Below are 21,636 nucleotides of genomic sequence, written 5' to 3' on the forward strand. Positions count from 1 at the left end.
AAGGAGTTTTTAAAATCCAGCAAGTTCAGCATTCGCGTGCACTTTAAAAAGTTCACTCGGTTTAAAACACAACTGACGAACCTGTCGTTATGGATGGCCTAATTCCCCCAGAATTGCGGACAGGAAAATTCCCCCATAATTACGGACGGGAAAATTCCCCCACAATTACGGACGGGAAAATTCCCCCACAATTACTGACGGGAAAATTCCCCCACAATTACAGACGGGAAAATTCCCCCACAATTACGGACGGGAAACTTTCCCCACAATTACGGACAGGAAACTTCCCCCAGAATTACAGACGGGAAACTTCCCCCACAATTACGGACGGGAAACTTACCCCAGAATTACGGACAGGAAACTTCCCCCAGAATTACGGACGGGAAAATTCCCCCACAATTACAGATGGGAAAATTCCCTCAGAATTATGGATGGGAAACTTCCCTCACAATTACGGAGAGAAAACTTCCCCCACAATTATGGACAAGAAACTTCTTCCACAATTACGGACGGAAAACTTCCCCCACAATTACGGACGGGAAACTTCCCCCAGAATTACAGACAGGAAACTTCCCCCAGAATTACGGACGGGAAACTTCCCCCAGAATTACGGACGGGAAACTTCCCCCAGAATTACGGACGGGAAAATTCTTCCAGAATTACAGACGGAAAAATTCCCCCACAATTACGGACGGAAAAATTCCCCCACAATTACGAACGGGAAAATTCCCCCAGAATTATGGATGGGAAAATTCCCCCACAATTGGTGTATTTTAGTGACTTGTAATACCACTCCCACAGGAAGCGGCACGATTCCATACACAATTATGCAGAGAGAAATGGAGTGCTCCCTCTACACTGAACCCCATGACGATAAATTTTCCCTTATTTTTTTAACCCGATAAAACACTACCCGAAGCACCCCGAGTACAACTACCAGTTTTCCCTTATTCCATACAGCGGTTCGGAGTGCATTGAAGCCAAACAAACCCACACGCAAGCAAACACACAAACCCACAAACACTTCTCGAATTATATAGTATGATGATGATTCACTTCCTGTTTTAAAAGTGCAGTATTGTAATTGAAAGTAAAGTGCTCACATGACTTTTCAAAGTTTAAGCATGGAGTTTCAAAAGTTTTAGCATTAACATGGTCTTTAAAAAAACATTTAGCTTTCACATTTGAGTTTTAAAAAGTTTAGCATTTCTCATCCAGTTTGTAAAGTTATATCTAACAGAAGACAGGACACTTTATAAACAGCAACACCTCCTCACACCCCTCATTCCACCACCCTCTCACCACCTCCCCAATCTTATACTTTCTTATCCAATTTCAGCAAATCCCAGTCGTTGACCTCAACCTTGAGCACCCGGGAGAGCGGAGCCGGTATCGGTCAAGCGAGCACACCGGAGGAGACCAAAGCAGAGTCGATTCGCAGTCTACGGATGTCTTTCGCCAGCCTCTTCTCTGACTGAGAACATTCAGCTTTTCTTTCTTCTCCACCATGTGGTCCAGCTGCACCGGTCAAGCTCTTATTCTAGTTTTAAACCATAGTTCATGATCCACCCAGTTTTTTTTTAAAGTTTTTTTTTTGAGTTAATGAATTGGCAATTTTGGAATGTTTAGGATATGCACTTGCCAAGTACCTTAAATGTTTTCACTCAAACACTGCACACAGCCTCACACAACACAAGGGAGAAGGTGCGGGATGTTCGAACTGTTCTTTTCTTTTATGGAGGATAATAATGCGGAGGAGAGGTGGGTGGGGCATAAGAGTGTATAAATCATGATTTTTAGATCCGTCAATTTTTATTTATTGGTCATTGTGCTTATTTTTACCTTTTTGACCCTGTTTCGTGAAGGATGTGAGCAGATCGTATAAACTCGTTTACATTCCGGTGCTTCAGCACTGCGGGTACATTTGCACGCCTGTTAGCAAGACGGTCGGCTCATGTTGAGATTGTATATGGATTACTCGAGTCGAATTGTCGTCTCAAAGCCGACAGGACAACGGTTGGGTGCATTGGAACATACGCTCCCGGTCTCCATCCCCTGGCTATTCTTGACCAGTGATAACGAAGTGCGAAAACATTGTAAAATGTCAGTGCAATGTCGTAAAGTTGTAAGTTCCAATGTGTTGGCACGGATAACTACATATTGGAACTTTTTACCATTGGCCAAGAAGAGCCGCTCGAGGCGATGTCCCAAAAATGACCCCCGCCCCCCCCCCCCCCGTGTCCAAATGCACCCCAGTGTCCCCATAACAGTAATAGAAAAAGGATGCGAGGCCATCATGTGCATTGGGTTGTCCTGATGCTTACACAATGAAGTGATGAGAGAGTGAGATTCCACTAATGCTTACTTAATAATTAGTTGAACTGTTGATTTTATTCGCCCACGAACGTAAGATTTTCAAACAGTATGTGACGATAGAGATCCATGTGGAACCACCACATGACACATCCTCAACAAAGCCTGCAGCCTTCATGGATTGTAAGGTCCATCAAAAGGTGGAGTTACATCATCACCTGAACCTGCTGGCGAAGTTTTGTGCCCCTATATTATGGAGTACGGTAGTACGCCATATGGAGGGATGTCATGGGGAAAAAAATGGCCGCAAAAACAAAATGGCCGTAACGTGATAATCACAACTCTCAAGGAAGAGCTTTCTGAATGAGATGGAGTTTTTTCACATTGCAATACACCTCTCAAGACATACAAGGAACGAATGCCCAAACATCCTGCAACTACAGCATGGTTATTGCCTGTAAAACAAAGCATCGTCTGTGATGTCATCGACGCCATGTTGTTCTAGAAGCTGTCGTTACGGACGCGGTCGCTTCGGGTCATTACGTTTGTTTCTGTGTTCTCCGGACCAAATCCTTGCGCATAATCGTACCAGCCTAACAGAAGGTTCAAATCGGCCAAAAGAGCCGAACGTAGCGAACCTTTTCCTGGTTTAGGGTCCAAGTCAAGTCAGCAGTGTGGGTTGCGTCACGTCCTGTATTTGAAGAGCGTCCCCGTATGAGGAGCCCTTCGAACCCATGTGCATGTTCTGTGGATGTTCTAATCTTGAAGTCGGAGACTTTCTTATCACACTGATTGAGGGGTTAACCCAAAGTGGCGCATGTTGTGTATATTTTCGCTTTTCTCATCAATGTCTGCTCGGTTTCAGGTGTTTTCATTCGAACGCTCCTCGAACATGCTCGTTCGATTCCTCCAAAGCAATTTTGTCCAAATTTCTGCATGCCAGGTTTGTAGAGAAAGACGATGTGTGTCTCTGCATGTTCAGAGCTACCCGACCCCCATTCCCCCCCCCCGGCCGCAGCTAGGGGGCCTCGTGTGACGTCACCGCGTCAGCACCAGCGCAGCCTCCGTCGGCCACGTGCGTTCACCGATCTGCCTGAGCCCGTCCGTACGTCTCGGCGTTTGACTGTCATCATTTGTTTGCTCCACTGGAAAATAAATTTGATAGTTGTGCACGTGCTACTTCGTCTGCCCTTGAACAGTGGTTTTTCTTGATCCATCATGCTCATGTCAGAGGACAACACCTTGATATTGCTCTCTCTCTCTCTCTCTCTCTCTCTCTCTCTCTCTCTCTCTCTCTCTCTCTCTCTCTCTCTCTCTCTCTCTCTCTCTCTCTCTCTCTCTCTCTCTCTCTCTCTCTCTCTCTCTCTCTCTCTCTCTCTCTCTCTCTCTCTCTCTCTCTCTCTCTCTCTCTCTCTGTGTCTCTGTGTCTCTGTGTCTCTGTGTCTGTGTGTCTCTCTCTCTCTCTCTCTCTCTCTCTCTCTCTCTCTCTCTCTCTCTCTCTCTCTCTCTCTCTCTCTCTCTCTCTCTCTGTCTCTCTCTCTCTCTCTTTCTCTCTCTCTCTCTCTCTCTCTCTCTCTCTCTCTCTCTCTCTCCTCCTTTATGACGTCTCTTTATGACGTCACATTAGGGTGTTTTCATAACCCAAAGTGAGTGAGTGTGTTTGCGCATTTCATCACTTTTTCTCATTTTTCTCATTTTTCTTTTTTCTTCTCCTTCCTCCTCATCCTCGTCCTCTCGACGTTCGGGGGTTGCCCTGTTGCCCCACTGTCAGTTCATATCCCATGTCACGTCACTCTTCCATGAGCCTCGATTTTGCAGAGCAAAATAAAAAGAAGATGCATGTGAATGGCTTCAATTTCAGTGTCTTTACCTTCAAAAGGACTTCCCCACTGATAGGCGATGCCACCCTCTCCCCCACACTTCGTTCCACACCGTGGGAATTTCCCCAAAGAGTGTGTGTGTGTGTGTGTGTGTGTGTGTGTGTGTGTGTGTGTGTGTGTGTGTGTGTGTGTGTGTGTGTGTGTGTGTGTGTGTGTGTGTGTGTGTGTGTGTGTGTGTGTGTGTGTGTGTAACAGAGCTTCCGTTTCATCAAGTCGGATGGAATTTATTCACTTCGTGCTAAGGAAAGGGATGTGTGGGGAGGGGTAGGGAGGTGGAGGAGGGGAGAGGAGGGAGAGGGAGAGGGTGGATCACAGTATTCACCTCCCCAAGGGGCTTGATGTAAACCTCTGGCTCAAACATCGCTCCGAGAGCTGATAAAGGAACCGCACATTCAAAGCATGAGAGTATATTTTGTGCTCCTGGAATTTGCCACAGCAGGTCAGGGTGTCCCGCAAACAAACCCTTGCGAAGTACGAAATCCGGCCTCTTGGCGATTACCCCGGGAACACAAAGCTGCCTCGTATCGCCCTGGGTGATATATGGCGCCATGACGGCGGCTCGTCAGCGCGACCGCTCACACACTGCGCTCTCACCACGTCACGTGGGCCTTCTGGATCTCAGACTGATAAATGAATTAATAAACAAATAATAATTACACTTCATCGTCTATTAACCCGGGCTTTCCTCACGGGGTGTGTACGTACTTAATAAACAACGTCCAATCGGTGCTGAACACCCTGCTGTACCGAACTGCGCTGTAATACAACTCTTCTTCTTCAATGACCACTGTGAGTCATCGTATGAAAAATCTTCTTCTTCTTCCTTACCGTTCGACAATGACCACTGTGAGTCATCGTATTAAAAATCTTCTTCTTCTTCTTCCTTACCATGGGTTGAGCTGGGGTAACGACTGATTTTTAGCACAGGTATTTCACGAACCGGCTGACCAGGACTGTTGTTCGACCGACGGTGATTACGGAGAGGAATCTGTAATTTGTTCAGGATGCCGGCAATAACTCACCCACTCTTTGGGGTCTTTGAAAGTTCAGCAACTCTCTCTATCGAGTGCAGCCTATGGCTGCTGGTTGCATCATTGGTTGTTACGCGGCTGTGCCGTTGATGCAGTGTCCCCCTTACCAGTATACCGGTACTCATTTTGCCGACCTCAGAAGGATGACAGGCTGAGTCAACCTCCTGGTGTATTTTAATTCAGCGACCAACGGGGTTTGAACTCAGGACCGGAGGATCCCAAGCCGCCACCCTAACCAAACCACGAAGCCAACACCAGGCGTGATGGGGATGATTAATCTGGTGTATGATATTTACATTCCCACACCATGACTCCTCTTGGCTGCTCACACACCACTTATGTAAAACAAGCAACTATTACTAGGACGACGTGGGATGAGAATGTAAACATATTATACTGGATAGAAATTACCTTCAAGGATGGCGTCTGAGCCAGAACGTGTGTGTGTGTGTGTGTGTGTGTGTGTGTGTGTGTGTGTGTGTGTGTGTGTGTGTGTGTGTGTGTGTGTGTGTGTGTGTGTGTGTGTGTGTGGTGTGTGTGTGTGTGTGTGTGTGTGTGTGCGTGTGCGAAACCTTTGCTTTGATTTCTATATTACGAGCCGGAGTGCTCGGTGTCCCCCAGTATATTTTTTGTGGGGGCCTAAAATACTTCCCTCCACCCACAAAGGAACGTGGTCGGGGATCATTTAATATTACCTTCCACGTCGCAACAAAGGTTTCGGCACAACAAAGGTTTATTTTAAAAATATTTAAAAAGCCAACTTCTTTTTTTTATTTTTTTTCAAAATTTTCAATTTTTTAATTTTTTTTTATTTTGCCCAAAACACTCCTCAGGGCTCAATCATGAACCTCTGAAAGTTTGACGAACATCCGTTCAGCCATCTCTGATTTTAAAAAAATGGCGACACACAGACAAAAGGCTCTCTTTGTCCTATCGATTCCATCCATACCCCCTTCCAGGCCAATGTCCCGGAAAATAAAATAAAATAAACTTTCAATGACACCATTTGGCCCAACATTGCCGTGTTGCACTCTCGGATTGATAATTTCTTTGGCTGCAGCTTTAAACATGAATTCTCTTGACCTTGATAGTGTTCCCACCTGAATCCCCATCTCGTGACGCCAGAATCCCAGGTAGAATATCCCTTCGTCCTCGTGATCAATGTGAAAGTGCATTGATGTCTACTGGTGTTGCCCAGGACGATTTACATATTTCGTATTCAAATGGGAAGTTCACAGTAATCGCGAAGAAGGATTGAGCCAAGTGTAAATAAAGAAGATTTCAACGCAGAGGTCTCCGAGATTTTCAAGCGAACAAGTGAAAAATAAACCTTGTACGGAGGTCATTTCAGGAAATCGAGAACTGGTTCAATGACCTTGGCTTTCCAAGATTATTGCTCGAAGTAACAATCAGGCTGCAAAAAAATGCATCTTGGAAAACGTGAAAAATATTCCTGGCTCGGTGCAACAAGTGGAATTTAATCTCACCCATTGTGACGTCACGAGAGACAGAGAGAGTGCTGAAAGAGCAGGACGTCGATTCGGATGCTGACTGAGTTTTAACACCTTTGTATATGGGTATGCTGTCAGGTACGATGGTGGGCATCACAAAACACAGTAACCTGAACCTTGAGATGGAATATTACAGGTGAGTGTGAATCCAAGGTGTGTGGAAAGGTAGCAACACATCAGTCGGCATAAAATTGAAGGAGGGATTAGCAGATCCTGAACGTCCATAAGAAGCATCGAGCAGGTAGGAAGGCCAGGTACACTGTAGATTAGGGCTGGCAGGATAGCCAAGAGGTATGCACACTCATCAGTTGCCTCGAAGCTGTCGAGCTTGGGTTCGAATCCCGACCCAGCTATAAACTGTCATCCCAGTGTTTCACAGGCAGGGTGATTCATCAATGTGTGTGCTGTCCCTCTGATGGACGTTCAGTCGGTGTCCCATCTGCCGGCATTAGTTGGTGGACGCTACAGATCCCATGATGTCCTTCGTGAAGAGAAGGCAAGCTATTGCAAGGCACCATGCCAAAATTCCAAATTCCTGACTTAGCTTATGGGGGGCACTACATCAGTGGCACAGCTGTGTCCTCAGCCAATGATGCTGCCTTGCAGCCTTGCACTGCATAAAGAAGATGAAGACGACTACAGGCTGCTCTCCATTGAAAGGAAACTCCCATCAACTCCTTCCGAATTTGTGTTGGATTGCTGCTTATGGTGATTTGACCGGTTAGTACTGGACGTGTGAGGTGCTTGTGGGTATCGGAGACCCTTTTACTTTTTTCATACATTATTCGGATTGAGACTCTTGTTAATGCCACGGGACATGCAACGTGACCTTCTTATGCACAAAGATCTAGCTTGACGGAGAGCTAAATGACAGGACAGTGGGGATTCACAGATTGACAGAGGGTGAAAGGGGATCAAGGAGACAAAGACATCATACTGAAATGGAAAAGGGACAAAAGGAAATGGGGAGGGACGTGGGGGTCAGCGAGAGGGGAAGAAAGAGCACATAGGTGGGTATGGAAGTAAGGACACAGATGGGCAGCACCTGGTAAAGACTGGGGGGAGTGGCATGAGACAACAAACACAGGGAGTTGGTTCTACAGGTGGCAGAATTGAGGATAGAATTAATAAATAGAGGTAAGTATTCATTATTGGGAAGGGCAACCAGGTGTGGGATTTTGGAAGGATCCATGTGACCTAGGTGGTCTATAAGGAAATACTGTTACGAATTTGGAAATCGATCACACTCAACATTCAGGTCCTTTAGCTCAGTTATCTCAGTAAGTATGTGTTCTATGGATAGCTCGCCTTCCATTGTTTAATGGGTAAATCTATGTAAATGCGCTGTGATTTATTTTAATAGTTAGGGTTCAATCAGAACAACAACAAAGGAGAACGACCCCCACCTCTGCAAAGAAGAAGAACCCTCCCGTCCCGAGATTCAGCAAGGTAAACAGTCCCCACCCACGGTTGCGGGGGGGGGGGGGCGGTGCACGAGGGCGAATGAGTCACGCCGGAAGCGAGGCGGGGCTGAGAGGGAAAAGAAGGGGACCCTCTGCTTGGCTCGAGTGATTGGCGGGGGTTGTTCTGGTGCTGTTTTGGTTTTTGCTTTGCTTCGTGGTCTAGCTCGGCTGGCTCTTCTTGGTTTGTGGAGCTCTTCGTGGTCTCTGCTTGGTTCCTGGCTTGGTGCGACTCCTTGGCCTCATCTTGGTTGGTGGTTCTTTGGGGAAGCGACGCATCTTCAGGAAGGATCGGCGCCTCGTCTAACCAGCACGTGTTCCGGAGCACGAGGGGATCTGCCGGAGCTCGGAAAGGATCGCGGCTCGCGGTGGTTGGAACCAGCTCGCCCTCACTGGTGCCCGGTCCGAACAGCTGGAAGACCACACGAGGTGGAAAGGTCCCAGATAGGTCCCGGGCTTCCGCTCATCTGCCCCTCCGAGCTGAAGTCCGTGTTAAAGGCATCAGCCACCATTTCTTGGGTATGTGTGTCCGTGGGCCTGTCTACCAAATAGAAAACTGTGAAGTGCTTTGTGTGCTGTATATAATTGCATTGCATTTCTTATATTCGGTATAGCTCTGCTTTATGTGCTTCCCTCATTTCCCCATTGCAGTATAAATAAACCCCAATTGTTAAATGTTTTCAGCTCGTCCGCGTTCCTTCTTTCATTGACTGAGCATGTCGTATGTGAGGGATTAGTTGGCCATTGCCGTGGTTGCAGGATAATTCTGTCCGACGGTTCTCAGCGATTAAAACCGCTCGTGATCGTACATGGAACGAGCTCGCCGAGCGGCTCGGTTTCGTACGAGTTCCGTCGAGGGTGAAGTTCCCCGTAGTTGGACCACGTGGGTACTTAGGTAAATTGAAGTTGGCAATCGACCCTACCCCACGTGGTCTACCCATTGGCGGATTTCGGTCTAAAAGGGACCCGTCTTCTCCGGACTTTTCCAGAGAAGTACGATCTGAATTCCGGGCGATCGGTCGAGTCGACTTGCAGCTCCGTCTAGAGGTCGCGCTCAGGGCCAACGCGCCGGTACCGTAACACTACATCAGGAGACAAGAGGAGGGGAAGAGTGAGACCCCAAGTGAAGAAGATTTTGGAAGGATCCGTGTAATCTGGGTGGTCTTTAGGGGAACACAAGAGGAGACAAGAGTAGAGGAAGAGCGAGACCCCAAGTGAAGATGATTTTGGAAGCATCCGTGTGATCTGGGTGGTCTATAGGGGAACACAAGAGGAAGAGAAGAGTGAGACCCCAAGTGAAGACTATTTTGGAAGGATCTGTGTGGCAGTCGGGCTAAATCCTTACTTCATTATCCAAATTGCTCATCCCTTTATTTTGGCAGTGTATTCGCAACAGAACACTGCTTTGATCGCTCCTGAAAACATGAAGTAACCCAGGATACGTACATGAAGCAAAAACATGGCCACTGCTGATGTGCATCCTTTCTATGATTGACGGACTGGTGTTTGTGTGTTTGTTTTTTTGTCACATGACCCTTCCTACAGTTCTGGGCTGATTACATCCAGAGTTTCGACATAGGATCTGCATAACCCCAATTATTATTATTTTTTGTGTACAATGTTGAGGCTCGTATGAGAGCGAACAAACAAATCACAACAAGGAGGGGGGGGCAGAAGACAAGAGGGGTTGGAGAGGGAAGGGCAAGACAGTGGGGAACAGAGACATAAGGAGATCTGTGGAAGGGAGAGGGATGGGGCGGGGAACATGGGGTGTACAAGATGGACATTACAAGGACTTTCAGGACCTTACACGACAGGGAACTTTCAGGAAGGAAGGCATAGAATTTGAAGGAGGTGGGTTTGCAAAGACTCAGCCTCACTGCAGAGATACCCATGATCCGAAATGCCTTGGTTTCCACAGTGTGAAGCTGAGAAAGGTGAGAGGCAGGAGCACCAACCCAGAGGGGAGAGCAGTACTCCATCAGGCTGTGGCCGAAAGCTTTGTATGTGGTCAGGAGCTCAAGTCAGCCAAGGAAGGACTTTGCATGATGAAGGATTCCCAGTCGACAACTGGCTTTGGAGGCCAGTTTGGAAATGTTGCTTTCCCAGGAGATATCGTGGCAGATAGTGAAACCCAGAAGTTTTAATGAAAGGACTTCTTCCAGAGGATTGTTAAGAAAGTAGATGGGGGGAGGGGAGGGACGAAACAGTCCTTTCAGAGAGACATAGTGAGAGTGGACAGGAGAGTTTTTATCTTTGCTGGTGGTCTTGGGAGAGAGTGTGTCTAACTAAATGTGTATCATGTAGTGCCACCTCCATTTTAAGTTTGACAAGTCAGTGCAGCATTCCTGTCCCCACGTTTTCCAGTGCTGTGAGATGTTTTGGATTATAAGCAGTCGGTATGTTTTTGCCTCATGCATGGAACCCAGGTTTTTTGGGGGGGTTTTTGCCTATACAGAGCTGTCAGTTACCTATACACCACCCAAATATAGGTATGCATAAGAAGAACATGTTGCATGATTGAACAAGATCGCCCGTTGGCCAGGCACTCTTTAGTATTATGTAATGCATTGTGGTTAGATAGCTCAGATGTATTGCAATTGCAATGGCCCATCGGCTGACACCTGAGGCTTGCGGCTTATATGCCTGAAACCTGAATCCGATCTCCTTGACAAGGGCCGTGACGCTTATTTGCTCCAATCTTCAGACATTTGATGATCCTTTCAACAGTCGTTTTGATGTTTTTTTTAAACTGAATGGAAACTTTGTAAAACATGGCAATTGCAGTGAATATGAGACTTCCGAAGACGCCTTTAGGCTTACCGTAGCAGGAAAATGACGATGTATGATTTTCCAGCTTACAATTGTGGGTTTGAAAAGTATATACTGTAAGTCAAGCCAGCTGTATGCCTGGAGTTCAATTAATGGTTAGGGTGGTGGGCTTGGGATCCAATGATCCTGAATTCAAATCCTGCTCAGCCGTTGAATTAATACCAGGTGTGGTTGACTCTGCCTGTCATCCTTCTGAGGTTGGCAAAATGAGTGCCAGCTTGCTGGTATCCTGTGTTGGAATAGCGACCCATCCAGGATTGTGCCCAATAGCCAGAGAGACTGCTTAGGCTGCACCAACGCTCTGCATACAGTATGGTCCCAATGGATGGATGCCAGCTGTCCGGCCAATGGGTTTTGAATGGAAGGCTTCAGATGCATGCAGACACGCAGACAGCTTCATTACATTTTAAGTCATAGTGATTTTTGCATCTATTGGTAAAAAGAGAAGAGTGTGTGTGTGTGTGTGTGTGTGTGTGTGTGTGTGTGTGTGTGTGTGTGTGTGTGTGTGTGTGTGTGTGTGTGTGTGTGTGTGTGTGTGTGTGTGTGTGTGTGTGTGTGTGTGTGTACGTGCACACTATACCCAGTGCTGCCACTCACTTGGACAAACTAGTGGGGGGACAAGTGGACACCTGTAGGATTTTCCTGATGAGAAGGTGCCACCTATTTTAATTCATTATCGAGGTACCAAAGTACATGAAAATGCATGTAGCCATTTTTGGAAGTGTTGGATTTCAAAATGGCTGACATCTTGGATTTCAAAATGGCTGATGTTTTGCCACTGTTTTTCGCTTGGTTAGTTTCAATGAAAGTATTTTGCCTCAATTTTGAAAGCAAAATGAGAGGTTTTCATTGTTGCTAACATTTCAAAATCAATGTAAGTAATATTTTGTTCAAATTACATCCAATATCACCCATTTTGAAATTCAAAATGGCCGCCAAAAAGTTACAAATTGTATTGAAATCTCAGGGCCATGGTCCGATCAACAGCTTCATCCTAACATTGACCCCCATATTTAACCGGACCTGGTATAAATTTTAATATGAGAAGAAAGCTGATATTCTTCTCATTGACCCTGTGAAATTGTCGGGCAACAAGATGTTTAGTTTGGATTTTGTACGCCAAAACTTGCTTACTATTAGTCAACCAATTCGTTGAACCACAGTATTCTATGGGGCTTGCAAATGCACATTTTTAGCTTTCTTGTAAAAACGATTGAAATACCAGCATGAAACTTCACAGGTGGGGTAGAGGGTCAAAGCCATTCAATCAATGTGAAAACTGCATGTGATGAAATCGGACCATCCCCCTTTAAATATTGTAGTAACAAGTGTTATCTAAAAACGATACCTAACGGTATTTTTCTCAAACTTTTTTTGCACACTTCGACACTCACCTAAGCAACTGGTACTACTCAGATACACACCTTAGCTCGTATATGAAACGATAAACACAATCACTTCCGTGGACTTAATTTGTAGACTTTAACTCGACAAGCTACAATATTTAAATATCCATTTCAAAGGATAGCAAATTTATTAGGTGCAGTATCATGCGCTCGCAGTACCAGCACACACCCCACATACCCCAGACACAATAGCCACACCCACATCTACTACACACACCTTGCAACTGCATGTCCAACAAATGCAGTCTGAACCATGCAGAATGGAACTCCATGAACTTGTTGCAAGTTTGCTACTTTCATAGCCGTATTAAACATCATCATCATAATCACTGTTCTCTTCATTGTCAGAGTCAACTTTGGGGTTAGAAGGAGCATTGTCGCATAGTTCTTCCACTTCGCACCGGGTGGTTCAAAGCATCCACACAGTAATCTAAAGGTTTGCTCCAAGGTGGGTCACTTCACTAGAAAACAAAACATAAATCCAGAATATGTGTACTGGGGTAGTGTTTATGTGTCCATGTGTGGTTATGTGGGTCAGAGATTGGAAGTATTTCTACATGTTAGCATACTGTGTTTTAATAGAGATATATTTTAATTTTAAAGTTATCCAGAGTATCCCATACGGCTTTCCGTAATTACCAATTCGTTAGCATTGTTGACAACTTGTTGGCGTTGTTGCCGTGTTTTATAAAAATACAATTTGTTTAGAATACTATTGAGGGAAGATATGTACAGACATTTTATGTTTATATATTTCAGTCTATTGTTACAACTTTGCCAATGGTTATAATGGATGATATCAGCCTATGGGTGATAAGCTTTCCACATTAATTCATTAGCTTCTTATAAAAGCCTTTCTTTAAACTTTTTGCTGATATATTTTCAAAGCTTTCTGGACATGTAAGCACAATTAAAAACAAGTACTGTAACTTAAACTTACCTTCGTAACAATATATGCTTTGATCACTTTGCATGACAATACAGCAGAAACTTCTGTCCAATGCCATGTGCTTATGGATGTCGTAGAGGCAGCAGGTAACCCAGATGCTGCCCTCTACAGCTAATTATTTGTTACGGATACTCAAAAGGGCCAATTTATTTAATATATTATTGTCTGTTAGAAGTAGCATCCCAAAGTTTCTTATAAATAAGAAAAAAAGTACTCTATTTCAATGGATTTAGAAGAATATTTAAATAAATAAACAGCTCATTTCAAATGGTGGCCATTTTGAAATGCAAAATGACCTTATAATTATTTTAAATATGCATACAATAAATCATAATGTCTCTTTATTATTTTTTAAAATATGTGCAATAATTGTATTCATTGAAGAAAAAAGCATGATCATTGCAGCTATTTTGGAATTCAAAATGGCCGCCATTTGACACAGCTCCAAAATTGGCAACATCAATTGTCCTGTTCCTAGACATATGAACAACATATCTAAATTGGTGGCAACTTCTCATCATGAAAGTCCTACGGGCCCATTGTCTAGGACCACTTGCCCCTCCCCCCCCCCCACTAAACAGGAAATGGTACGAACTCAACACCTTTCATCCACAGATATTTGTCGTATTCCTGATATTTCCATGAGTTTGATTTGCATTCAGGATCAGAAAAATTATGGTTAACCATTTTGAAATTGCTCCTCCTTTCAAATGCTGAAAATTATGTTGAAAAGACTTTTAATTACAGATTTTGCTTTCAGCGCCGGCACGTTAAAAATGCCCGGCGAACACAACCGAGTCATTGAAAACGCACACACAGCGCATGCGCAAAAGGCCTCATTAGCATTCATAAGTCATTTTGAAAGTCCTGTATTTGCCAAATCCCGAGCCAAAGTATTGCTAATTTGCAGGTTTGTGTTCCAATTCGCATTCAAAATATAAAATTCAATTGAAATCAAGTTGTTCCACGATCATAGACTGACATCTGTTGTACAGACAGACAGAGACAGACAGACAGACAGACAGAGAATGAACCAGTTACATGACCCCGCTTTTCGCTTCTCACGTGCTGGATAACTATATGTATATGCTGTTCAAATTTATAACTAGAAAAACATGCATTGTCTTGCCTATTCTTTAAAATTTGCATACAAGTCACCTGATGTTGTTTAATGAAGAAAACTATGAAATTACGTTTGTATATCTTGAAGTCCTCCAGTCATGGAGGCTTCCCAGAGGAAGGCTTTAAGTGTTTCGTCTTGATGTCCATGGAGTCCCACTTTTTGAAGAATAATTTTACCATTATTTAAATTTTTATGATCATTTAATTTTACAATTATTAAATAAAGCATTTAATTTTTTTTCCCCCCAATTTTCAATGATTTATTTATTTTTCATTTTCAATTATTTCTTTCTTTTAATTATGTAATTGTTTGCTTTTTTGATTTATTAAATACAGGATTTAATTTCTCCCAATTTTAAAATAATTATTTAGTTTTTCATTTTCAATTATTTAATTGTTTGCTTTTTCGATATATTTTCAATTATTTTTTTCAATTTACAATTATTAAAATATTTTTCAATTTTGAATTATTTGATTTTTCCATTTTTTTATTTTTTTATTATTACGGTTATGCTTCCGGGAGGGAGGCCTTAAATTTTTATTTGTGGTGTTCTTTGTGTCCCCCTTTTTGGAAAAATTAATGTTAATTTTTTTATTGCTTTCATTTTTAGACAATTTAAGGTGCTATCAATTGACTAATATTGTGATCAAACGATACCGGGACCCATCAGTGATCTCCAATCACAGCCCTCTCGTTAGCCGTCCCATGTACAGCGGAAGATGGGGGTGTGTGTGTGTGTGTGTGTGTGTGTGTGTGTGTGTGTGTGTGTGTGTCCAGGATGCAACTTTTTTACCATTTGAGCTTTTGTCATCAAATTTTCAACAAAGCTTTATGATGTGAATATGGAGAAGACAAATAAATAATTTTGTTATAATAGTTTTTATGATCATTATTATTATTATTATTTCGAGAATATATGACCCATTGCTTCACTGATGGAAATACAAATCTTTGCTGTGATGGCTAATTAATAGGGCAAGAAAAAAAATAATCCTGCGAGTAAGGGGATAACCAACATCTCAAGTTGGAGTTTTCAGTTTCAACATGTGCCAAAGTACCCACTTAAAAAAAAGAATTTAAAAGTCTTTTTGCATCACAAATCTTCCCAGGAGTTCGCTGAATCCATAGTTTGGTTTATTGAAATCCGTTAATCCATTCTCAAGTTATAACACGACAGACAGACAGACCCGGCTCCTTTTATAATACAGATTATTGTTATTATTACTAGCGAATACAACCCAGCACTTCGCTGATGGGGACAATAAATGGGGGGGGGGCAAGAGAGGAGGGGAGGCAGAGAGGATGAATAAGGGGGAGCGAGGAGGGAGGTGGGGAGAGCAACACCTCGCCCAATGTTGCTATTCACTGTGGTAGAGAGGGGTGCATGAGAAAGAGAAAGAGAAAGAGAGAGAGAGACAGACATACAGACACACAGCGAGAGACAGAGGTGTGGGAAGAGTGCTGCATTTTATTTGGAGGGGGGCGAGGAGGGGACAGAGTGAGAGAGAAGGGTGGGGGAGAGGAGGAGAAAAAAAAGGCAGATGAGGGGTGGAGGTGGGGTTAACAAAGAGAATGATATGTGATGCTTAATGACCAAACATGAAAAAAAAACATCTCAGAACAGCTGTGCACACAACAACACAACAGAGTTTGTAAAATAATCTGCTGGCACATCTGCAAAAACTTTGATATTCCAGTTCTAGAAAATTTGTGGGAAAATGAACCAAAAGCAATCACTGAAAATATTGAAGTTCCGCTCACATACAACCTTATGATCCCATCTACCATGAACATCGAAAACAAAGCGTTATGGCTAGATATCATACTTAGGTACAAAAAAGAGAAGAAGGCATTTCTAATTAAGGTGTTAATACCAGTGATTTTGGACTAAACGATGCAGAAATCAAGAAAATGACCAAACACCAAGACCTCAGGAATGAAGTGAAAACATTCTGGAAGCTTAGGAATGCCAAAGTTGTACCAGTGATGATGAAAAACCTTATGGGAATGATGAAGAAGAACCTCACAGAGATATTAAAAACCATCCCTGGGAATATTACGACAAACGAATTACAGTTGAAAGCTGCCTGAGGCTCAGTAACAATCCTGAAGAGAGCCCTTGGCACAAAACTTTGAAAACAGAAAACTTCACAGATTGGTCCATGAATCGCGACCCCTTAACGAAATGAAGGTGGATACTTTGAGCGCACCCTGGGAGGACTCCATTCGATGTTCTGAAACCCCATATGTGGATACCAATCAACGACACACACACACACACACACACACACACACACACACACACACACACACACACACACACACACACACACACATACCCACACCCCCACACACACACACCCACACACACACACACACACACACACACACACCCTTTTGTTCGTATGTATTAGTATTAGTATTATTGTTGTAATTATTATTATTATTCAACCCATTTTTTGACCATTTTGCTCTCATTTTTTTAACATTTTTTTCTCAGCAACCACTTGTCTGAGTAACACAAAATTTTCAGGGTAAGCCTGACACCCCCCCCCCTTCCACCCCCATGGACAATATTTTTATGATAATTGTAACGGTCATGTGGTATGGCAGCCATTTTGGATTAAACACAAAAAATTAAAACATATCTCTGAAACCGCTAATCAGAAAAATTTGAAACATGGCACATCTCATTCTACTCCCAATTGGGAATGAAGGATTGCAAGGATGACGTCATCAGTAAATTGGTAGACCAGCCACAAATGTTTGAATTGAAATCCTTATTTACCATTGAGATTCAGCGCGTTATGTCCAGGCCGTAACATTTCTACCAATTGAACTTTTGTCATCAAATCTTCAACAAACCTTAATTATAAAATTGTGGAGAACACATATGAATAAAATACATATATATATATATATATATATTTTTTTTTTTTTTTTTTTTTTTTTAACGGTCGTTTTAGTCAAGTTTATTTCGCGTACAAAGCAGGTGCGGACGAGCTTTATATTTTCAGATGCTTTTTAGCTAATATTTGTGATGGCACATATAAGATCTCAGGAAGAATATCGCTCCACGTAGACTTTTGCCAAGCCTCAAATAAACTTTGACCACGCCCAGAATAAACCCTCACCAAGCTCCATCTATATCTTTCCATATATATGTGTATATATATATATATATGTATATATATATATATATATATATATATATATATATATATATATATATATATATATTTATGTCTGCTCCTTCCTTTTAAGGTTAATTGAGGTTAAAAAAAACTTTAACATTATTTTGTTCATATGTTTGTGGAAACTTAACTTCTGTTTTCAGAGGTACATAGTGAGATAATGTGGAAAAAAAGAGAGAGAACCCAACAGAATCATGTACAACTTCAAGCTTGTCTCAAATGCAAACAATGGAACTATTCCTTATTGACGTCAAGAGATGATTACCGCAAGGATTTCTGGATTCACCATCTTAGTTTGCAGATACTGTTCGCTAGACTGGTTGACTAGGCAGCACCGATTTTTACTATTTGAAAATATGCCACATGTGAACTTCTGTGTATCAAACTGTGATGCAACAATCGAGAGAACTCCATCATTGCATCTTCATTTGTTGCTAACCAATCAGAAGAGGTGGAGGATAAGGTTGAGCTTGACTCGAAGTGTAATTTTGAAAAGCTATTATTATTTTTAAAAAAATCACTATAAATATAAATAAATTAAATAATTATGAAAAATAAGTCGGTTGAAATATTGTGGAATACATTAAGGTACCACCAGGGTGTTTCAAAAAGAGTGGTGCAACTTTAAATGTTTATTTACAAAGAAACAGAAACCTCAGCAACGTGAACCAAGCATTTCTTGAAAGCTTATGGCATAGTTTTTTCTATCACTGATTGCTATTGCAGGAAGTCACTGCTGGAGTTAGTGAGAGCCCAAGGTGTGAAATTGGCATTTACGCAAAATCCTTGTTATTGACGTTCTTGATGTGTGCCCCTCCGCGGTTCAGACAGGCATTGATCCTGACTCCAAAGTTCTCTCCATCTTTCCTGTCGGTCTCATGTGGCACTGCGTGGAGGTAGTCTGATACCTCCTGCTTCAGATCATCGAGTGTGGCAGGGTGGTTCGCATAGACAGAGCTCTTGGCAACCCTCCAGAACCAGTAGTCCAGAGGTTTCAAGTCTGGGCTATGGGGTGCCTAGTCATGAGTGGTACCCAGGGCAACAGAAAGTCAGGTTTCTAAAGAGCTGCCACAGAAAAGTGATGGTATCACCAGTTGTGTGTGGGGGTGCATCATCCTGCATAAACCAGGTCATGCTAAGCTGGTTTGAGGTGACCTTTTGGGCTAGATCATGATGGAACTTTTGGAGCACGGCCCGGTAGCGCTCACCATCGATCGTCACCATCCTGCTCTTGTCATTCTCAAACCAGTAAGGCCCTAGCATTCCCCATCTGGCATTGAGGGTGCAGAAGCATGTGACCTGAGGCCCTTTCAGGTACCTATCAGTGATCTCCTCAGGTGGTTATGCCCCCCAGAAAATGTTGTTGCGGTTGTTGATGGCACTATTCAAGTGGAAATGGGCTTCATCACTGAACCAGATCAGGTTAATCCAGTGTGGGTACCACTCTATCCTGTCACTGAGCCAATTGCCCATATTAAGTCTCCTTCTCACATCATCTTGACTCAGTTTATGCCTAATAGAGATGATGCGTGGGAAAAGCTTCAGTTCCTTCGTGAGGATATGCCAGACTGATGTTGGTTTGATTCCTAGCTCCGGGGAGCACCGGCAGTGGGACTTCTTGGGACTGTCCACTGCAGATTCCCGTGCGGTGTCGATGTTAACTTAGCTCTTGGTTACTGATGCTGGCCTGCCACTGTTGCCCTTGCTCTGGCTGTGCACTGTACCCTTGTGCTCAAAATGTTTCACAATACTTTGAATGGTACCATTTTTGGGTCCATCACGTGTTCTGAGGTCGTATTCCCGACAAAACCTCCGGCGGGTGTCTACATTTCATTTAGTCTTCTGCTTCACTGTCAATGGCATATTTGAGCTACGGTGCAAGAAATCCCCGGAAACAAATACCACCATAACCCCACCAAACCCTGAAAAGGAAAATGGAATAGGTCAAAAAACAAAGAAATGGCAGGAAGTCAAAGTTGTATCAATCTTTTTGAAACACATTGTATATTGCATGGACATGGTCAGCTAAAAACTCCCCTTTTCATGCAACTGTGTCCTTGACTATAGGTTCTTCCAATATGGGTGATCTACCTTTCCATGGAGAACATCAGATTGGATTGGATTAACCAGATAAAGCTCTTTCTGAGGTTTCTGGGACTGCCAAACCAGCTTCCTGGACGAGGGAATACACTATGTGGTTTACCATCACCTTCCCAGCAGTCTTTGGTGGGGGAGTAAAAATTTGGAATTTGGAACGAACGGGAAGCGGCTCGTGCTGCAAACGCCTGACCATGTGGATCAGTGCAAGGCCCAAGTGGACAGGCATGTGCAACACAAATCCCCCGACGAACCACTACCAGTAAATGGACTGTGTGTCTGGATTCGGTGTTTCTGAACACCGATGGGAAGGATATCGCTGAGGATTGTGAATGTACAGGGTAAGTTAAAAATTTTGATATTTACCAGTAATCATGTTGTGAAGGGGAAGGGAGGTGAGAGCTGCGGGACCAGGGAAGGCTGTTATAAATATTGGCGTGTCCACACCGATTAACATCGGCGCTGTACGGATGGACCGAAACTGGTTTTAAAGCCACTGCGTTCAATATTACTTTACTTTACAATCCGCACGGTCACCCTGAAATGAGCTGAAACGACGACAAACTTACAGGGAAAACAAATGGCTGAAACACCCTCTTTTAACCTTTAAATGATTTATTTCTACATTGTAACGTATGGGGAAGAGCGTCGACAAGACGCTATAATAACCGGATCAAACCAAGCGAGTCAAAAGACAAATAAAGGAGAATGGGAATATTCAGACTGATGTAAAAGGGATGAGAAATGAAAGCTCAAATCCTAAATCATTCGGCACCACAGATCACACTTTTTACAACAAGACAACAATACAACCATTTTCTCTGATGCGCAGTGTAGACGTGGTTCAACACGACACAGCCTGTTTTAGAGACCAGGTGCACGATGAGAGCCAGTCGCCATGGTGCCCAGATGAGGTGAAACGGCAACGAGCAGGGCCAGCGATGAGTAGGCCTTCAACCAGGCCACATGGTCGCCTTTGTCCTTTTTTAAGACGGAGGCCTCGAAAAACATGGGGTGATCCCAGCTTGGGAATCGAACCTCGGTTAGAGAGTGTGCGTTCCACCTCGATGCCATCCTGCAAGTGCTCTCGACCTACGGAGGATCTGTTGTCTTCTGATGTCCCCCACTTCTGTGAGTTGGCAAGGAATCTGGATTTAACAAATAAATGTTCAGTTTCGTATTTCGTTAACATATTACGTACGTAAAAAAAAATAGCACGATTCCATTGTGACGTCGTTCAACGGACAAAAGACAAAAGCAGAAAGAGCCATTATTAATTATTTTCGAATGGAGGCTCCCATGCTCTTCCATGACTTTTGTTCTTGTATTATTTTTTAATCTCACATGAGAGCTTGATGAACCCCCATCGCGAACCCCCTCAACCTGGTCATAGAGGACATCTCAGGAGACTCTAGTCGACCTGTTCACCTATAAAACGCCTACTTGGACATCAACTCGAGCACAGGAACGCATATCCTGTATTAAATGACTTAAGATTACTATATCTAAAATAATGTTCTTCTTTACGAACAAGTGAACCCAGCCCAACGTGGACAGGTGACCCACCGAGTCACCTTTGCGATTATCCACCGTGGGAAAGCCCAGGGATATTATCCCACATTGTCCCTGCACCAGGAAACGTGCGTTTCATGGAACAAAAAACCCCCCTCCCAGGATGTCGAATACATCATCTTGTCCTTCACCCAGGATTTACCCCAAGGGTCGGGAACTAAACCAGATCGGTTAGTGACCAGCACGAAAACAGGCGGTGCCTGGTAAGTGCGAGGGCGGGGCGTATAAAGTGGGCGTGGCTTGAGAGCTTCTCCGCGGTCCCTGTGCT

At 43.5% G+C, this 21,636-nt stretch overlaps 1 protein-coding gene across 11 annotated transcripts in view; it reads left to right on the top strand.

The window, feature by feature from the left end:
• Positions 1-3,490, top strand: part of LOC147033550 (synapsin-2-like) — a 235,970-nt gene extending 232,480 nt beyond the window's left edge. For 9 of the 11 annotated variants that reach the window (XM_085855416.1, XM_085855425.1, XM_085855377.1 and 6 more), the window contains one exon: positions 1,340-3,490. In XM_085855416.1, coding sequence (XP_085711542.1) covers positions 1,340-1,478 — 139 coding nt within the window. In that variant the 3' untranslated portion in view covers positions 1,479-3,490. The remainder of the gene's footprint in view (positions 1-1,339) is intronic. The other 2 variants (XM_085855407.1, XM_085855402.1) reach the window with 1 other exon arrangement.
• Positions 3,491-21,636: the final 18,146 nt, after the last annotated feature.

Source organism: Eptatretus burgeri, chromosome 2 (genome assembly GCF_056783735.1).
Source record: "Eptatretus burgeri isolate ZD-2024b chromosome 2, Ebu_testis_v1, whole genome shotgun sequence".
NCBI classification, from domain to species: domain Eukaryota; kingdom Metazoa; phylum Chordata; class Myxini; order Myxiniformes; family Myxinidae; genus Eptatretus; species Eptatretus burgeri.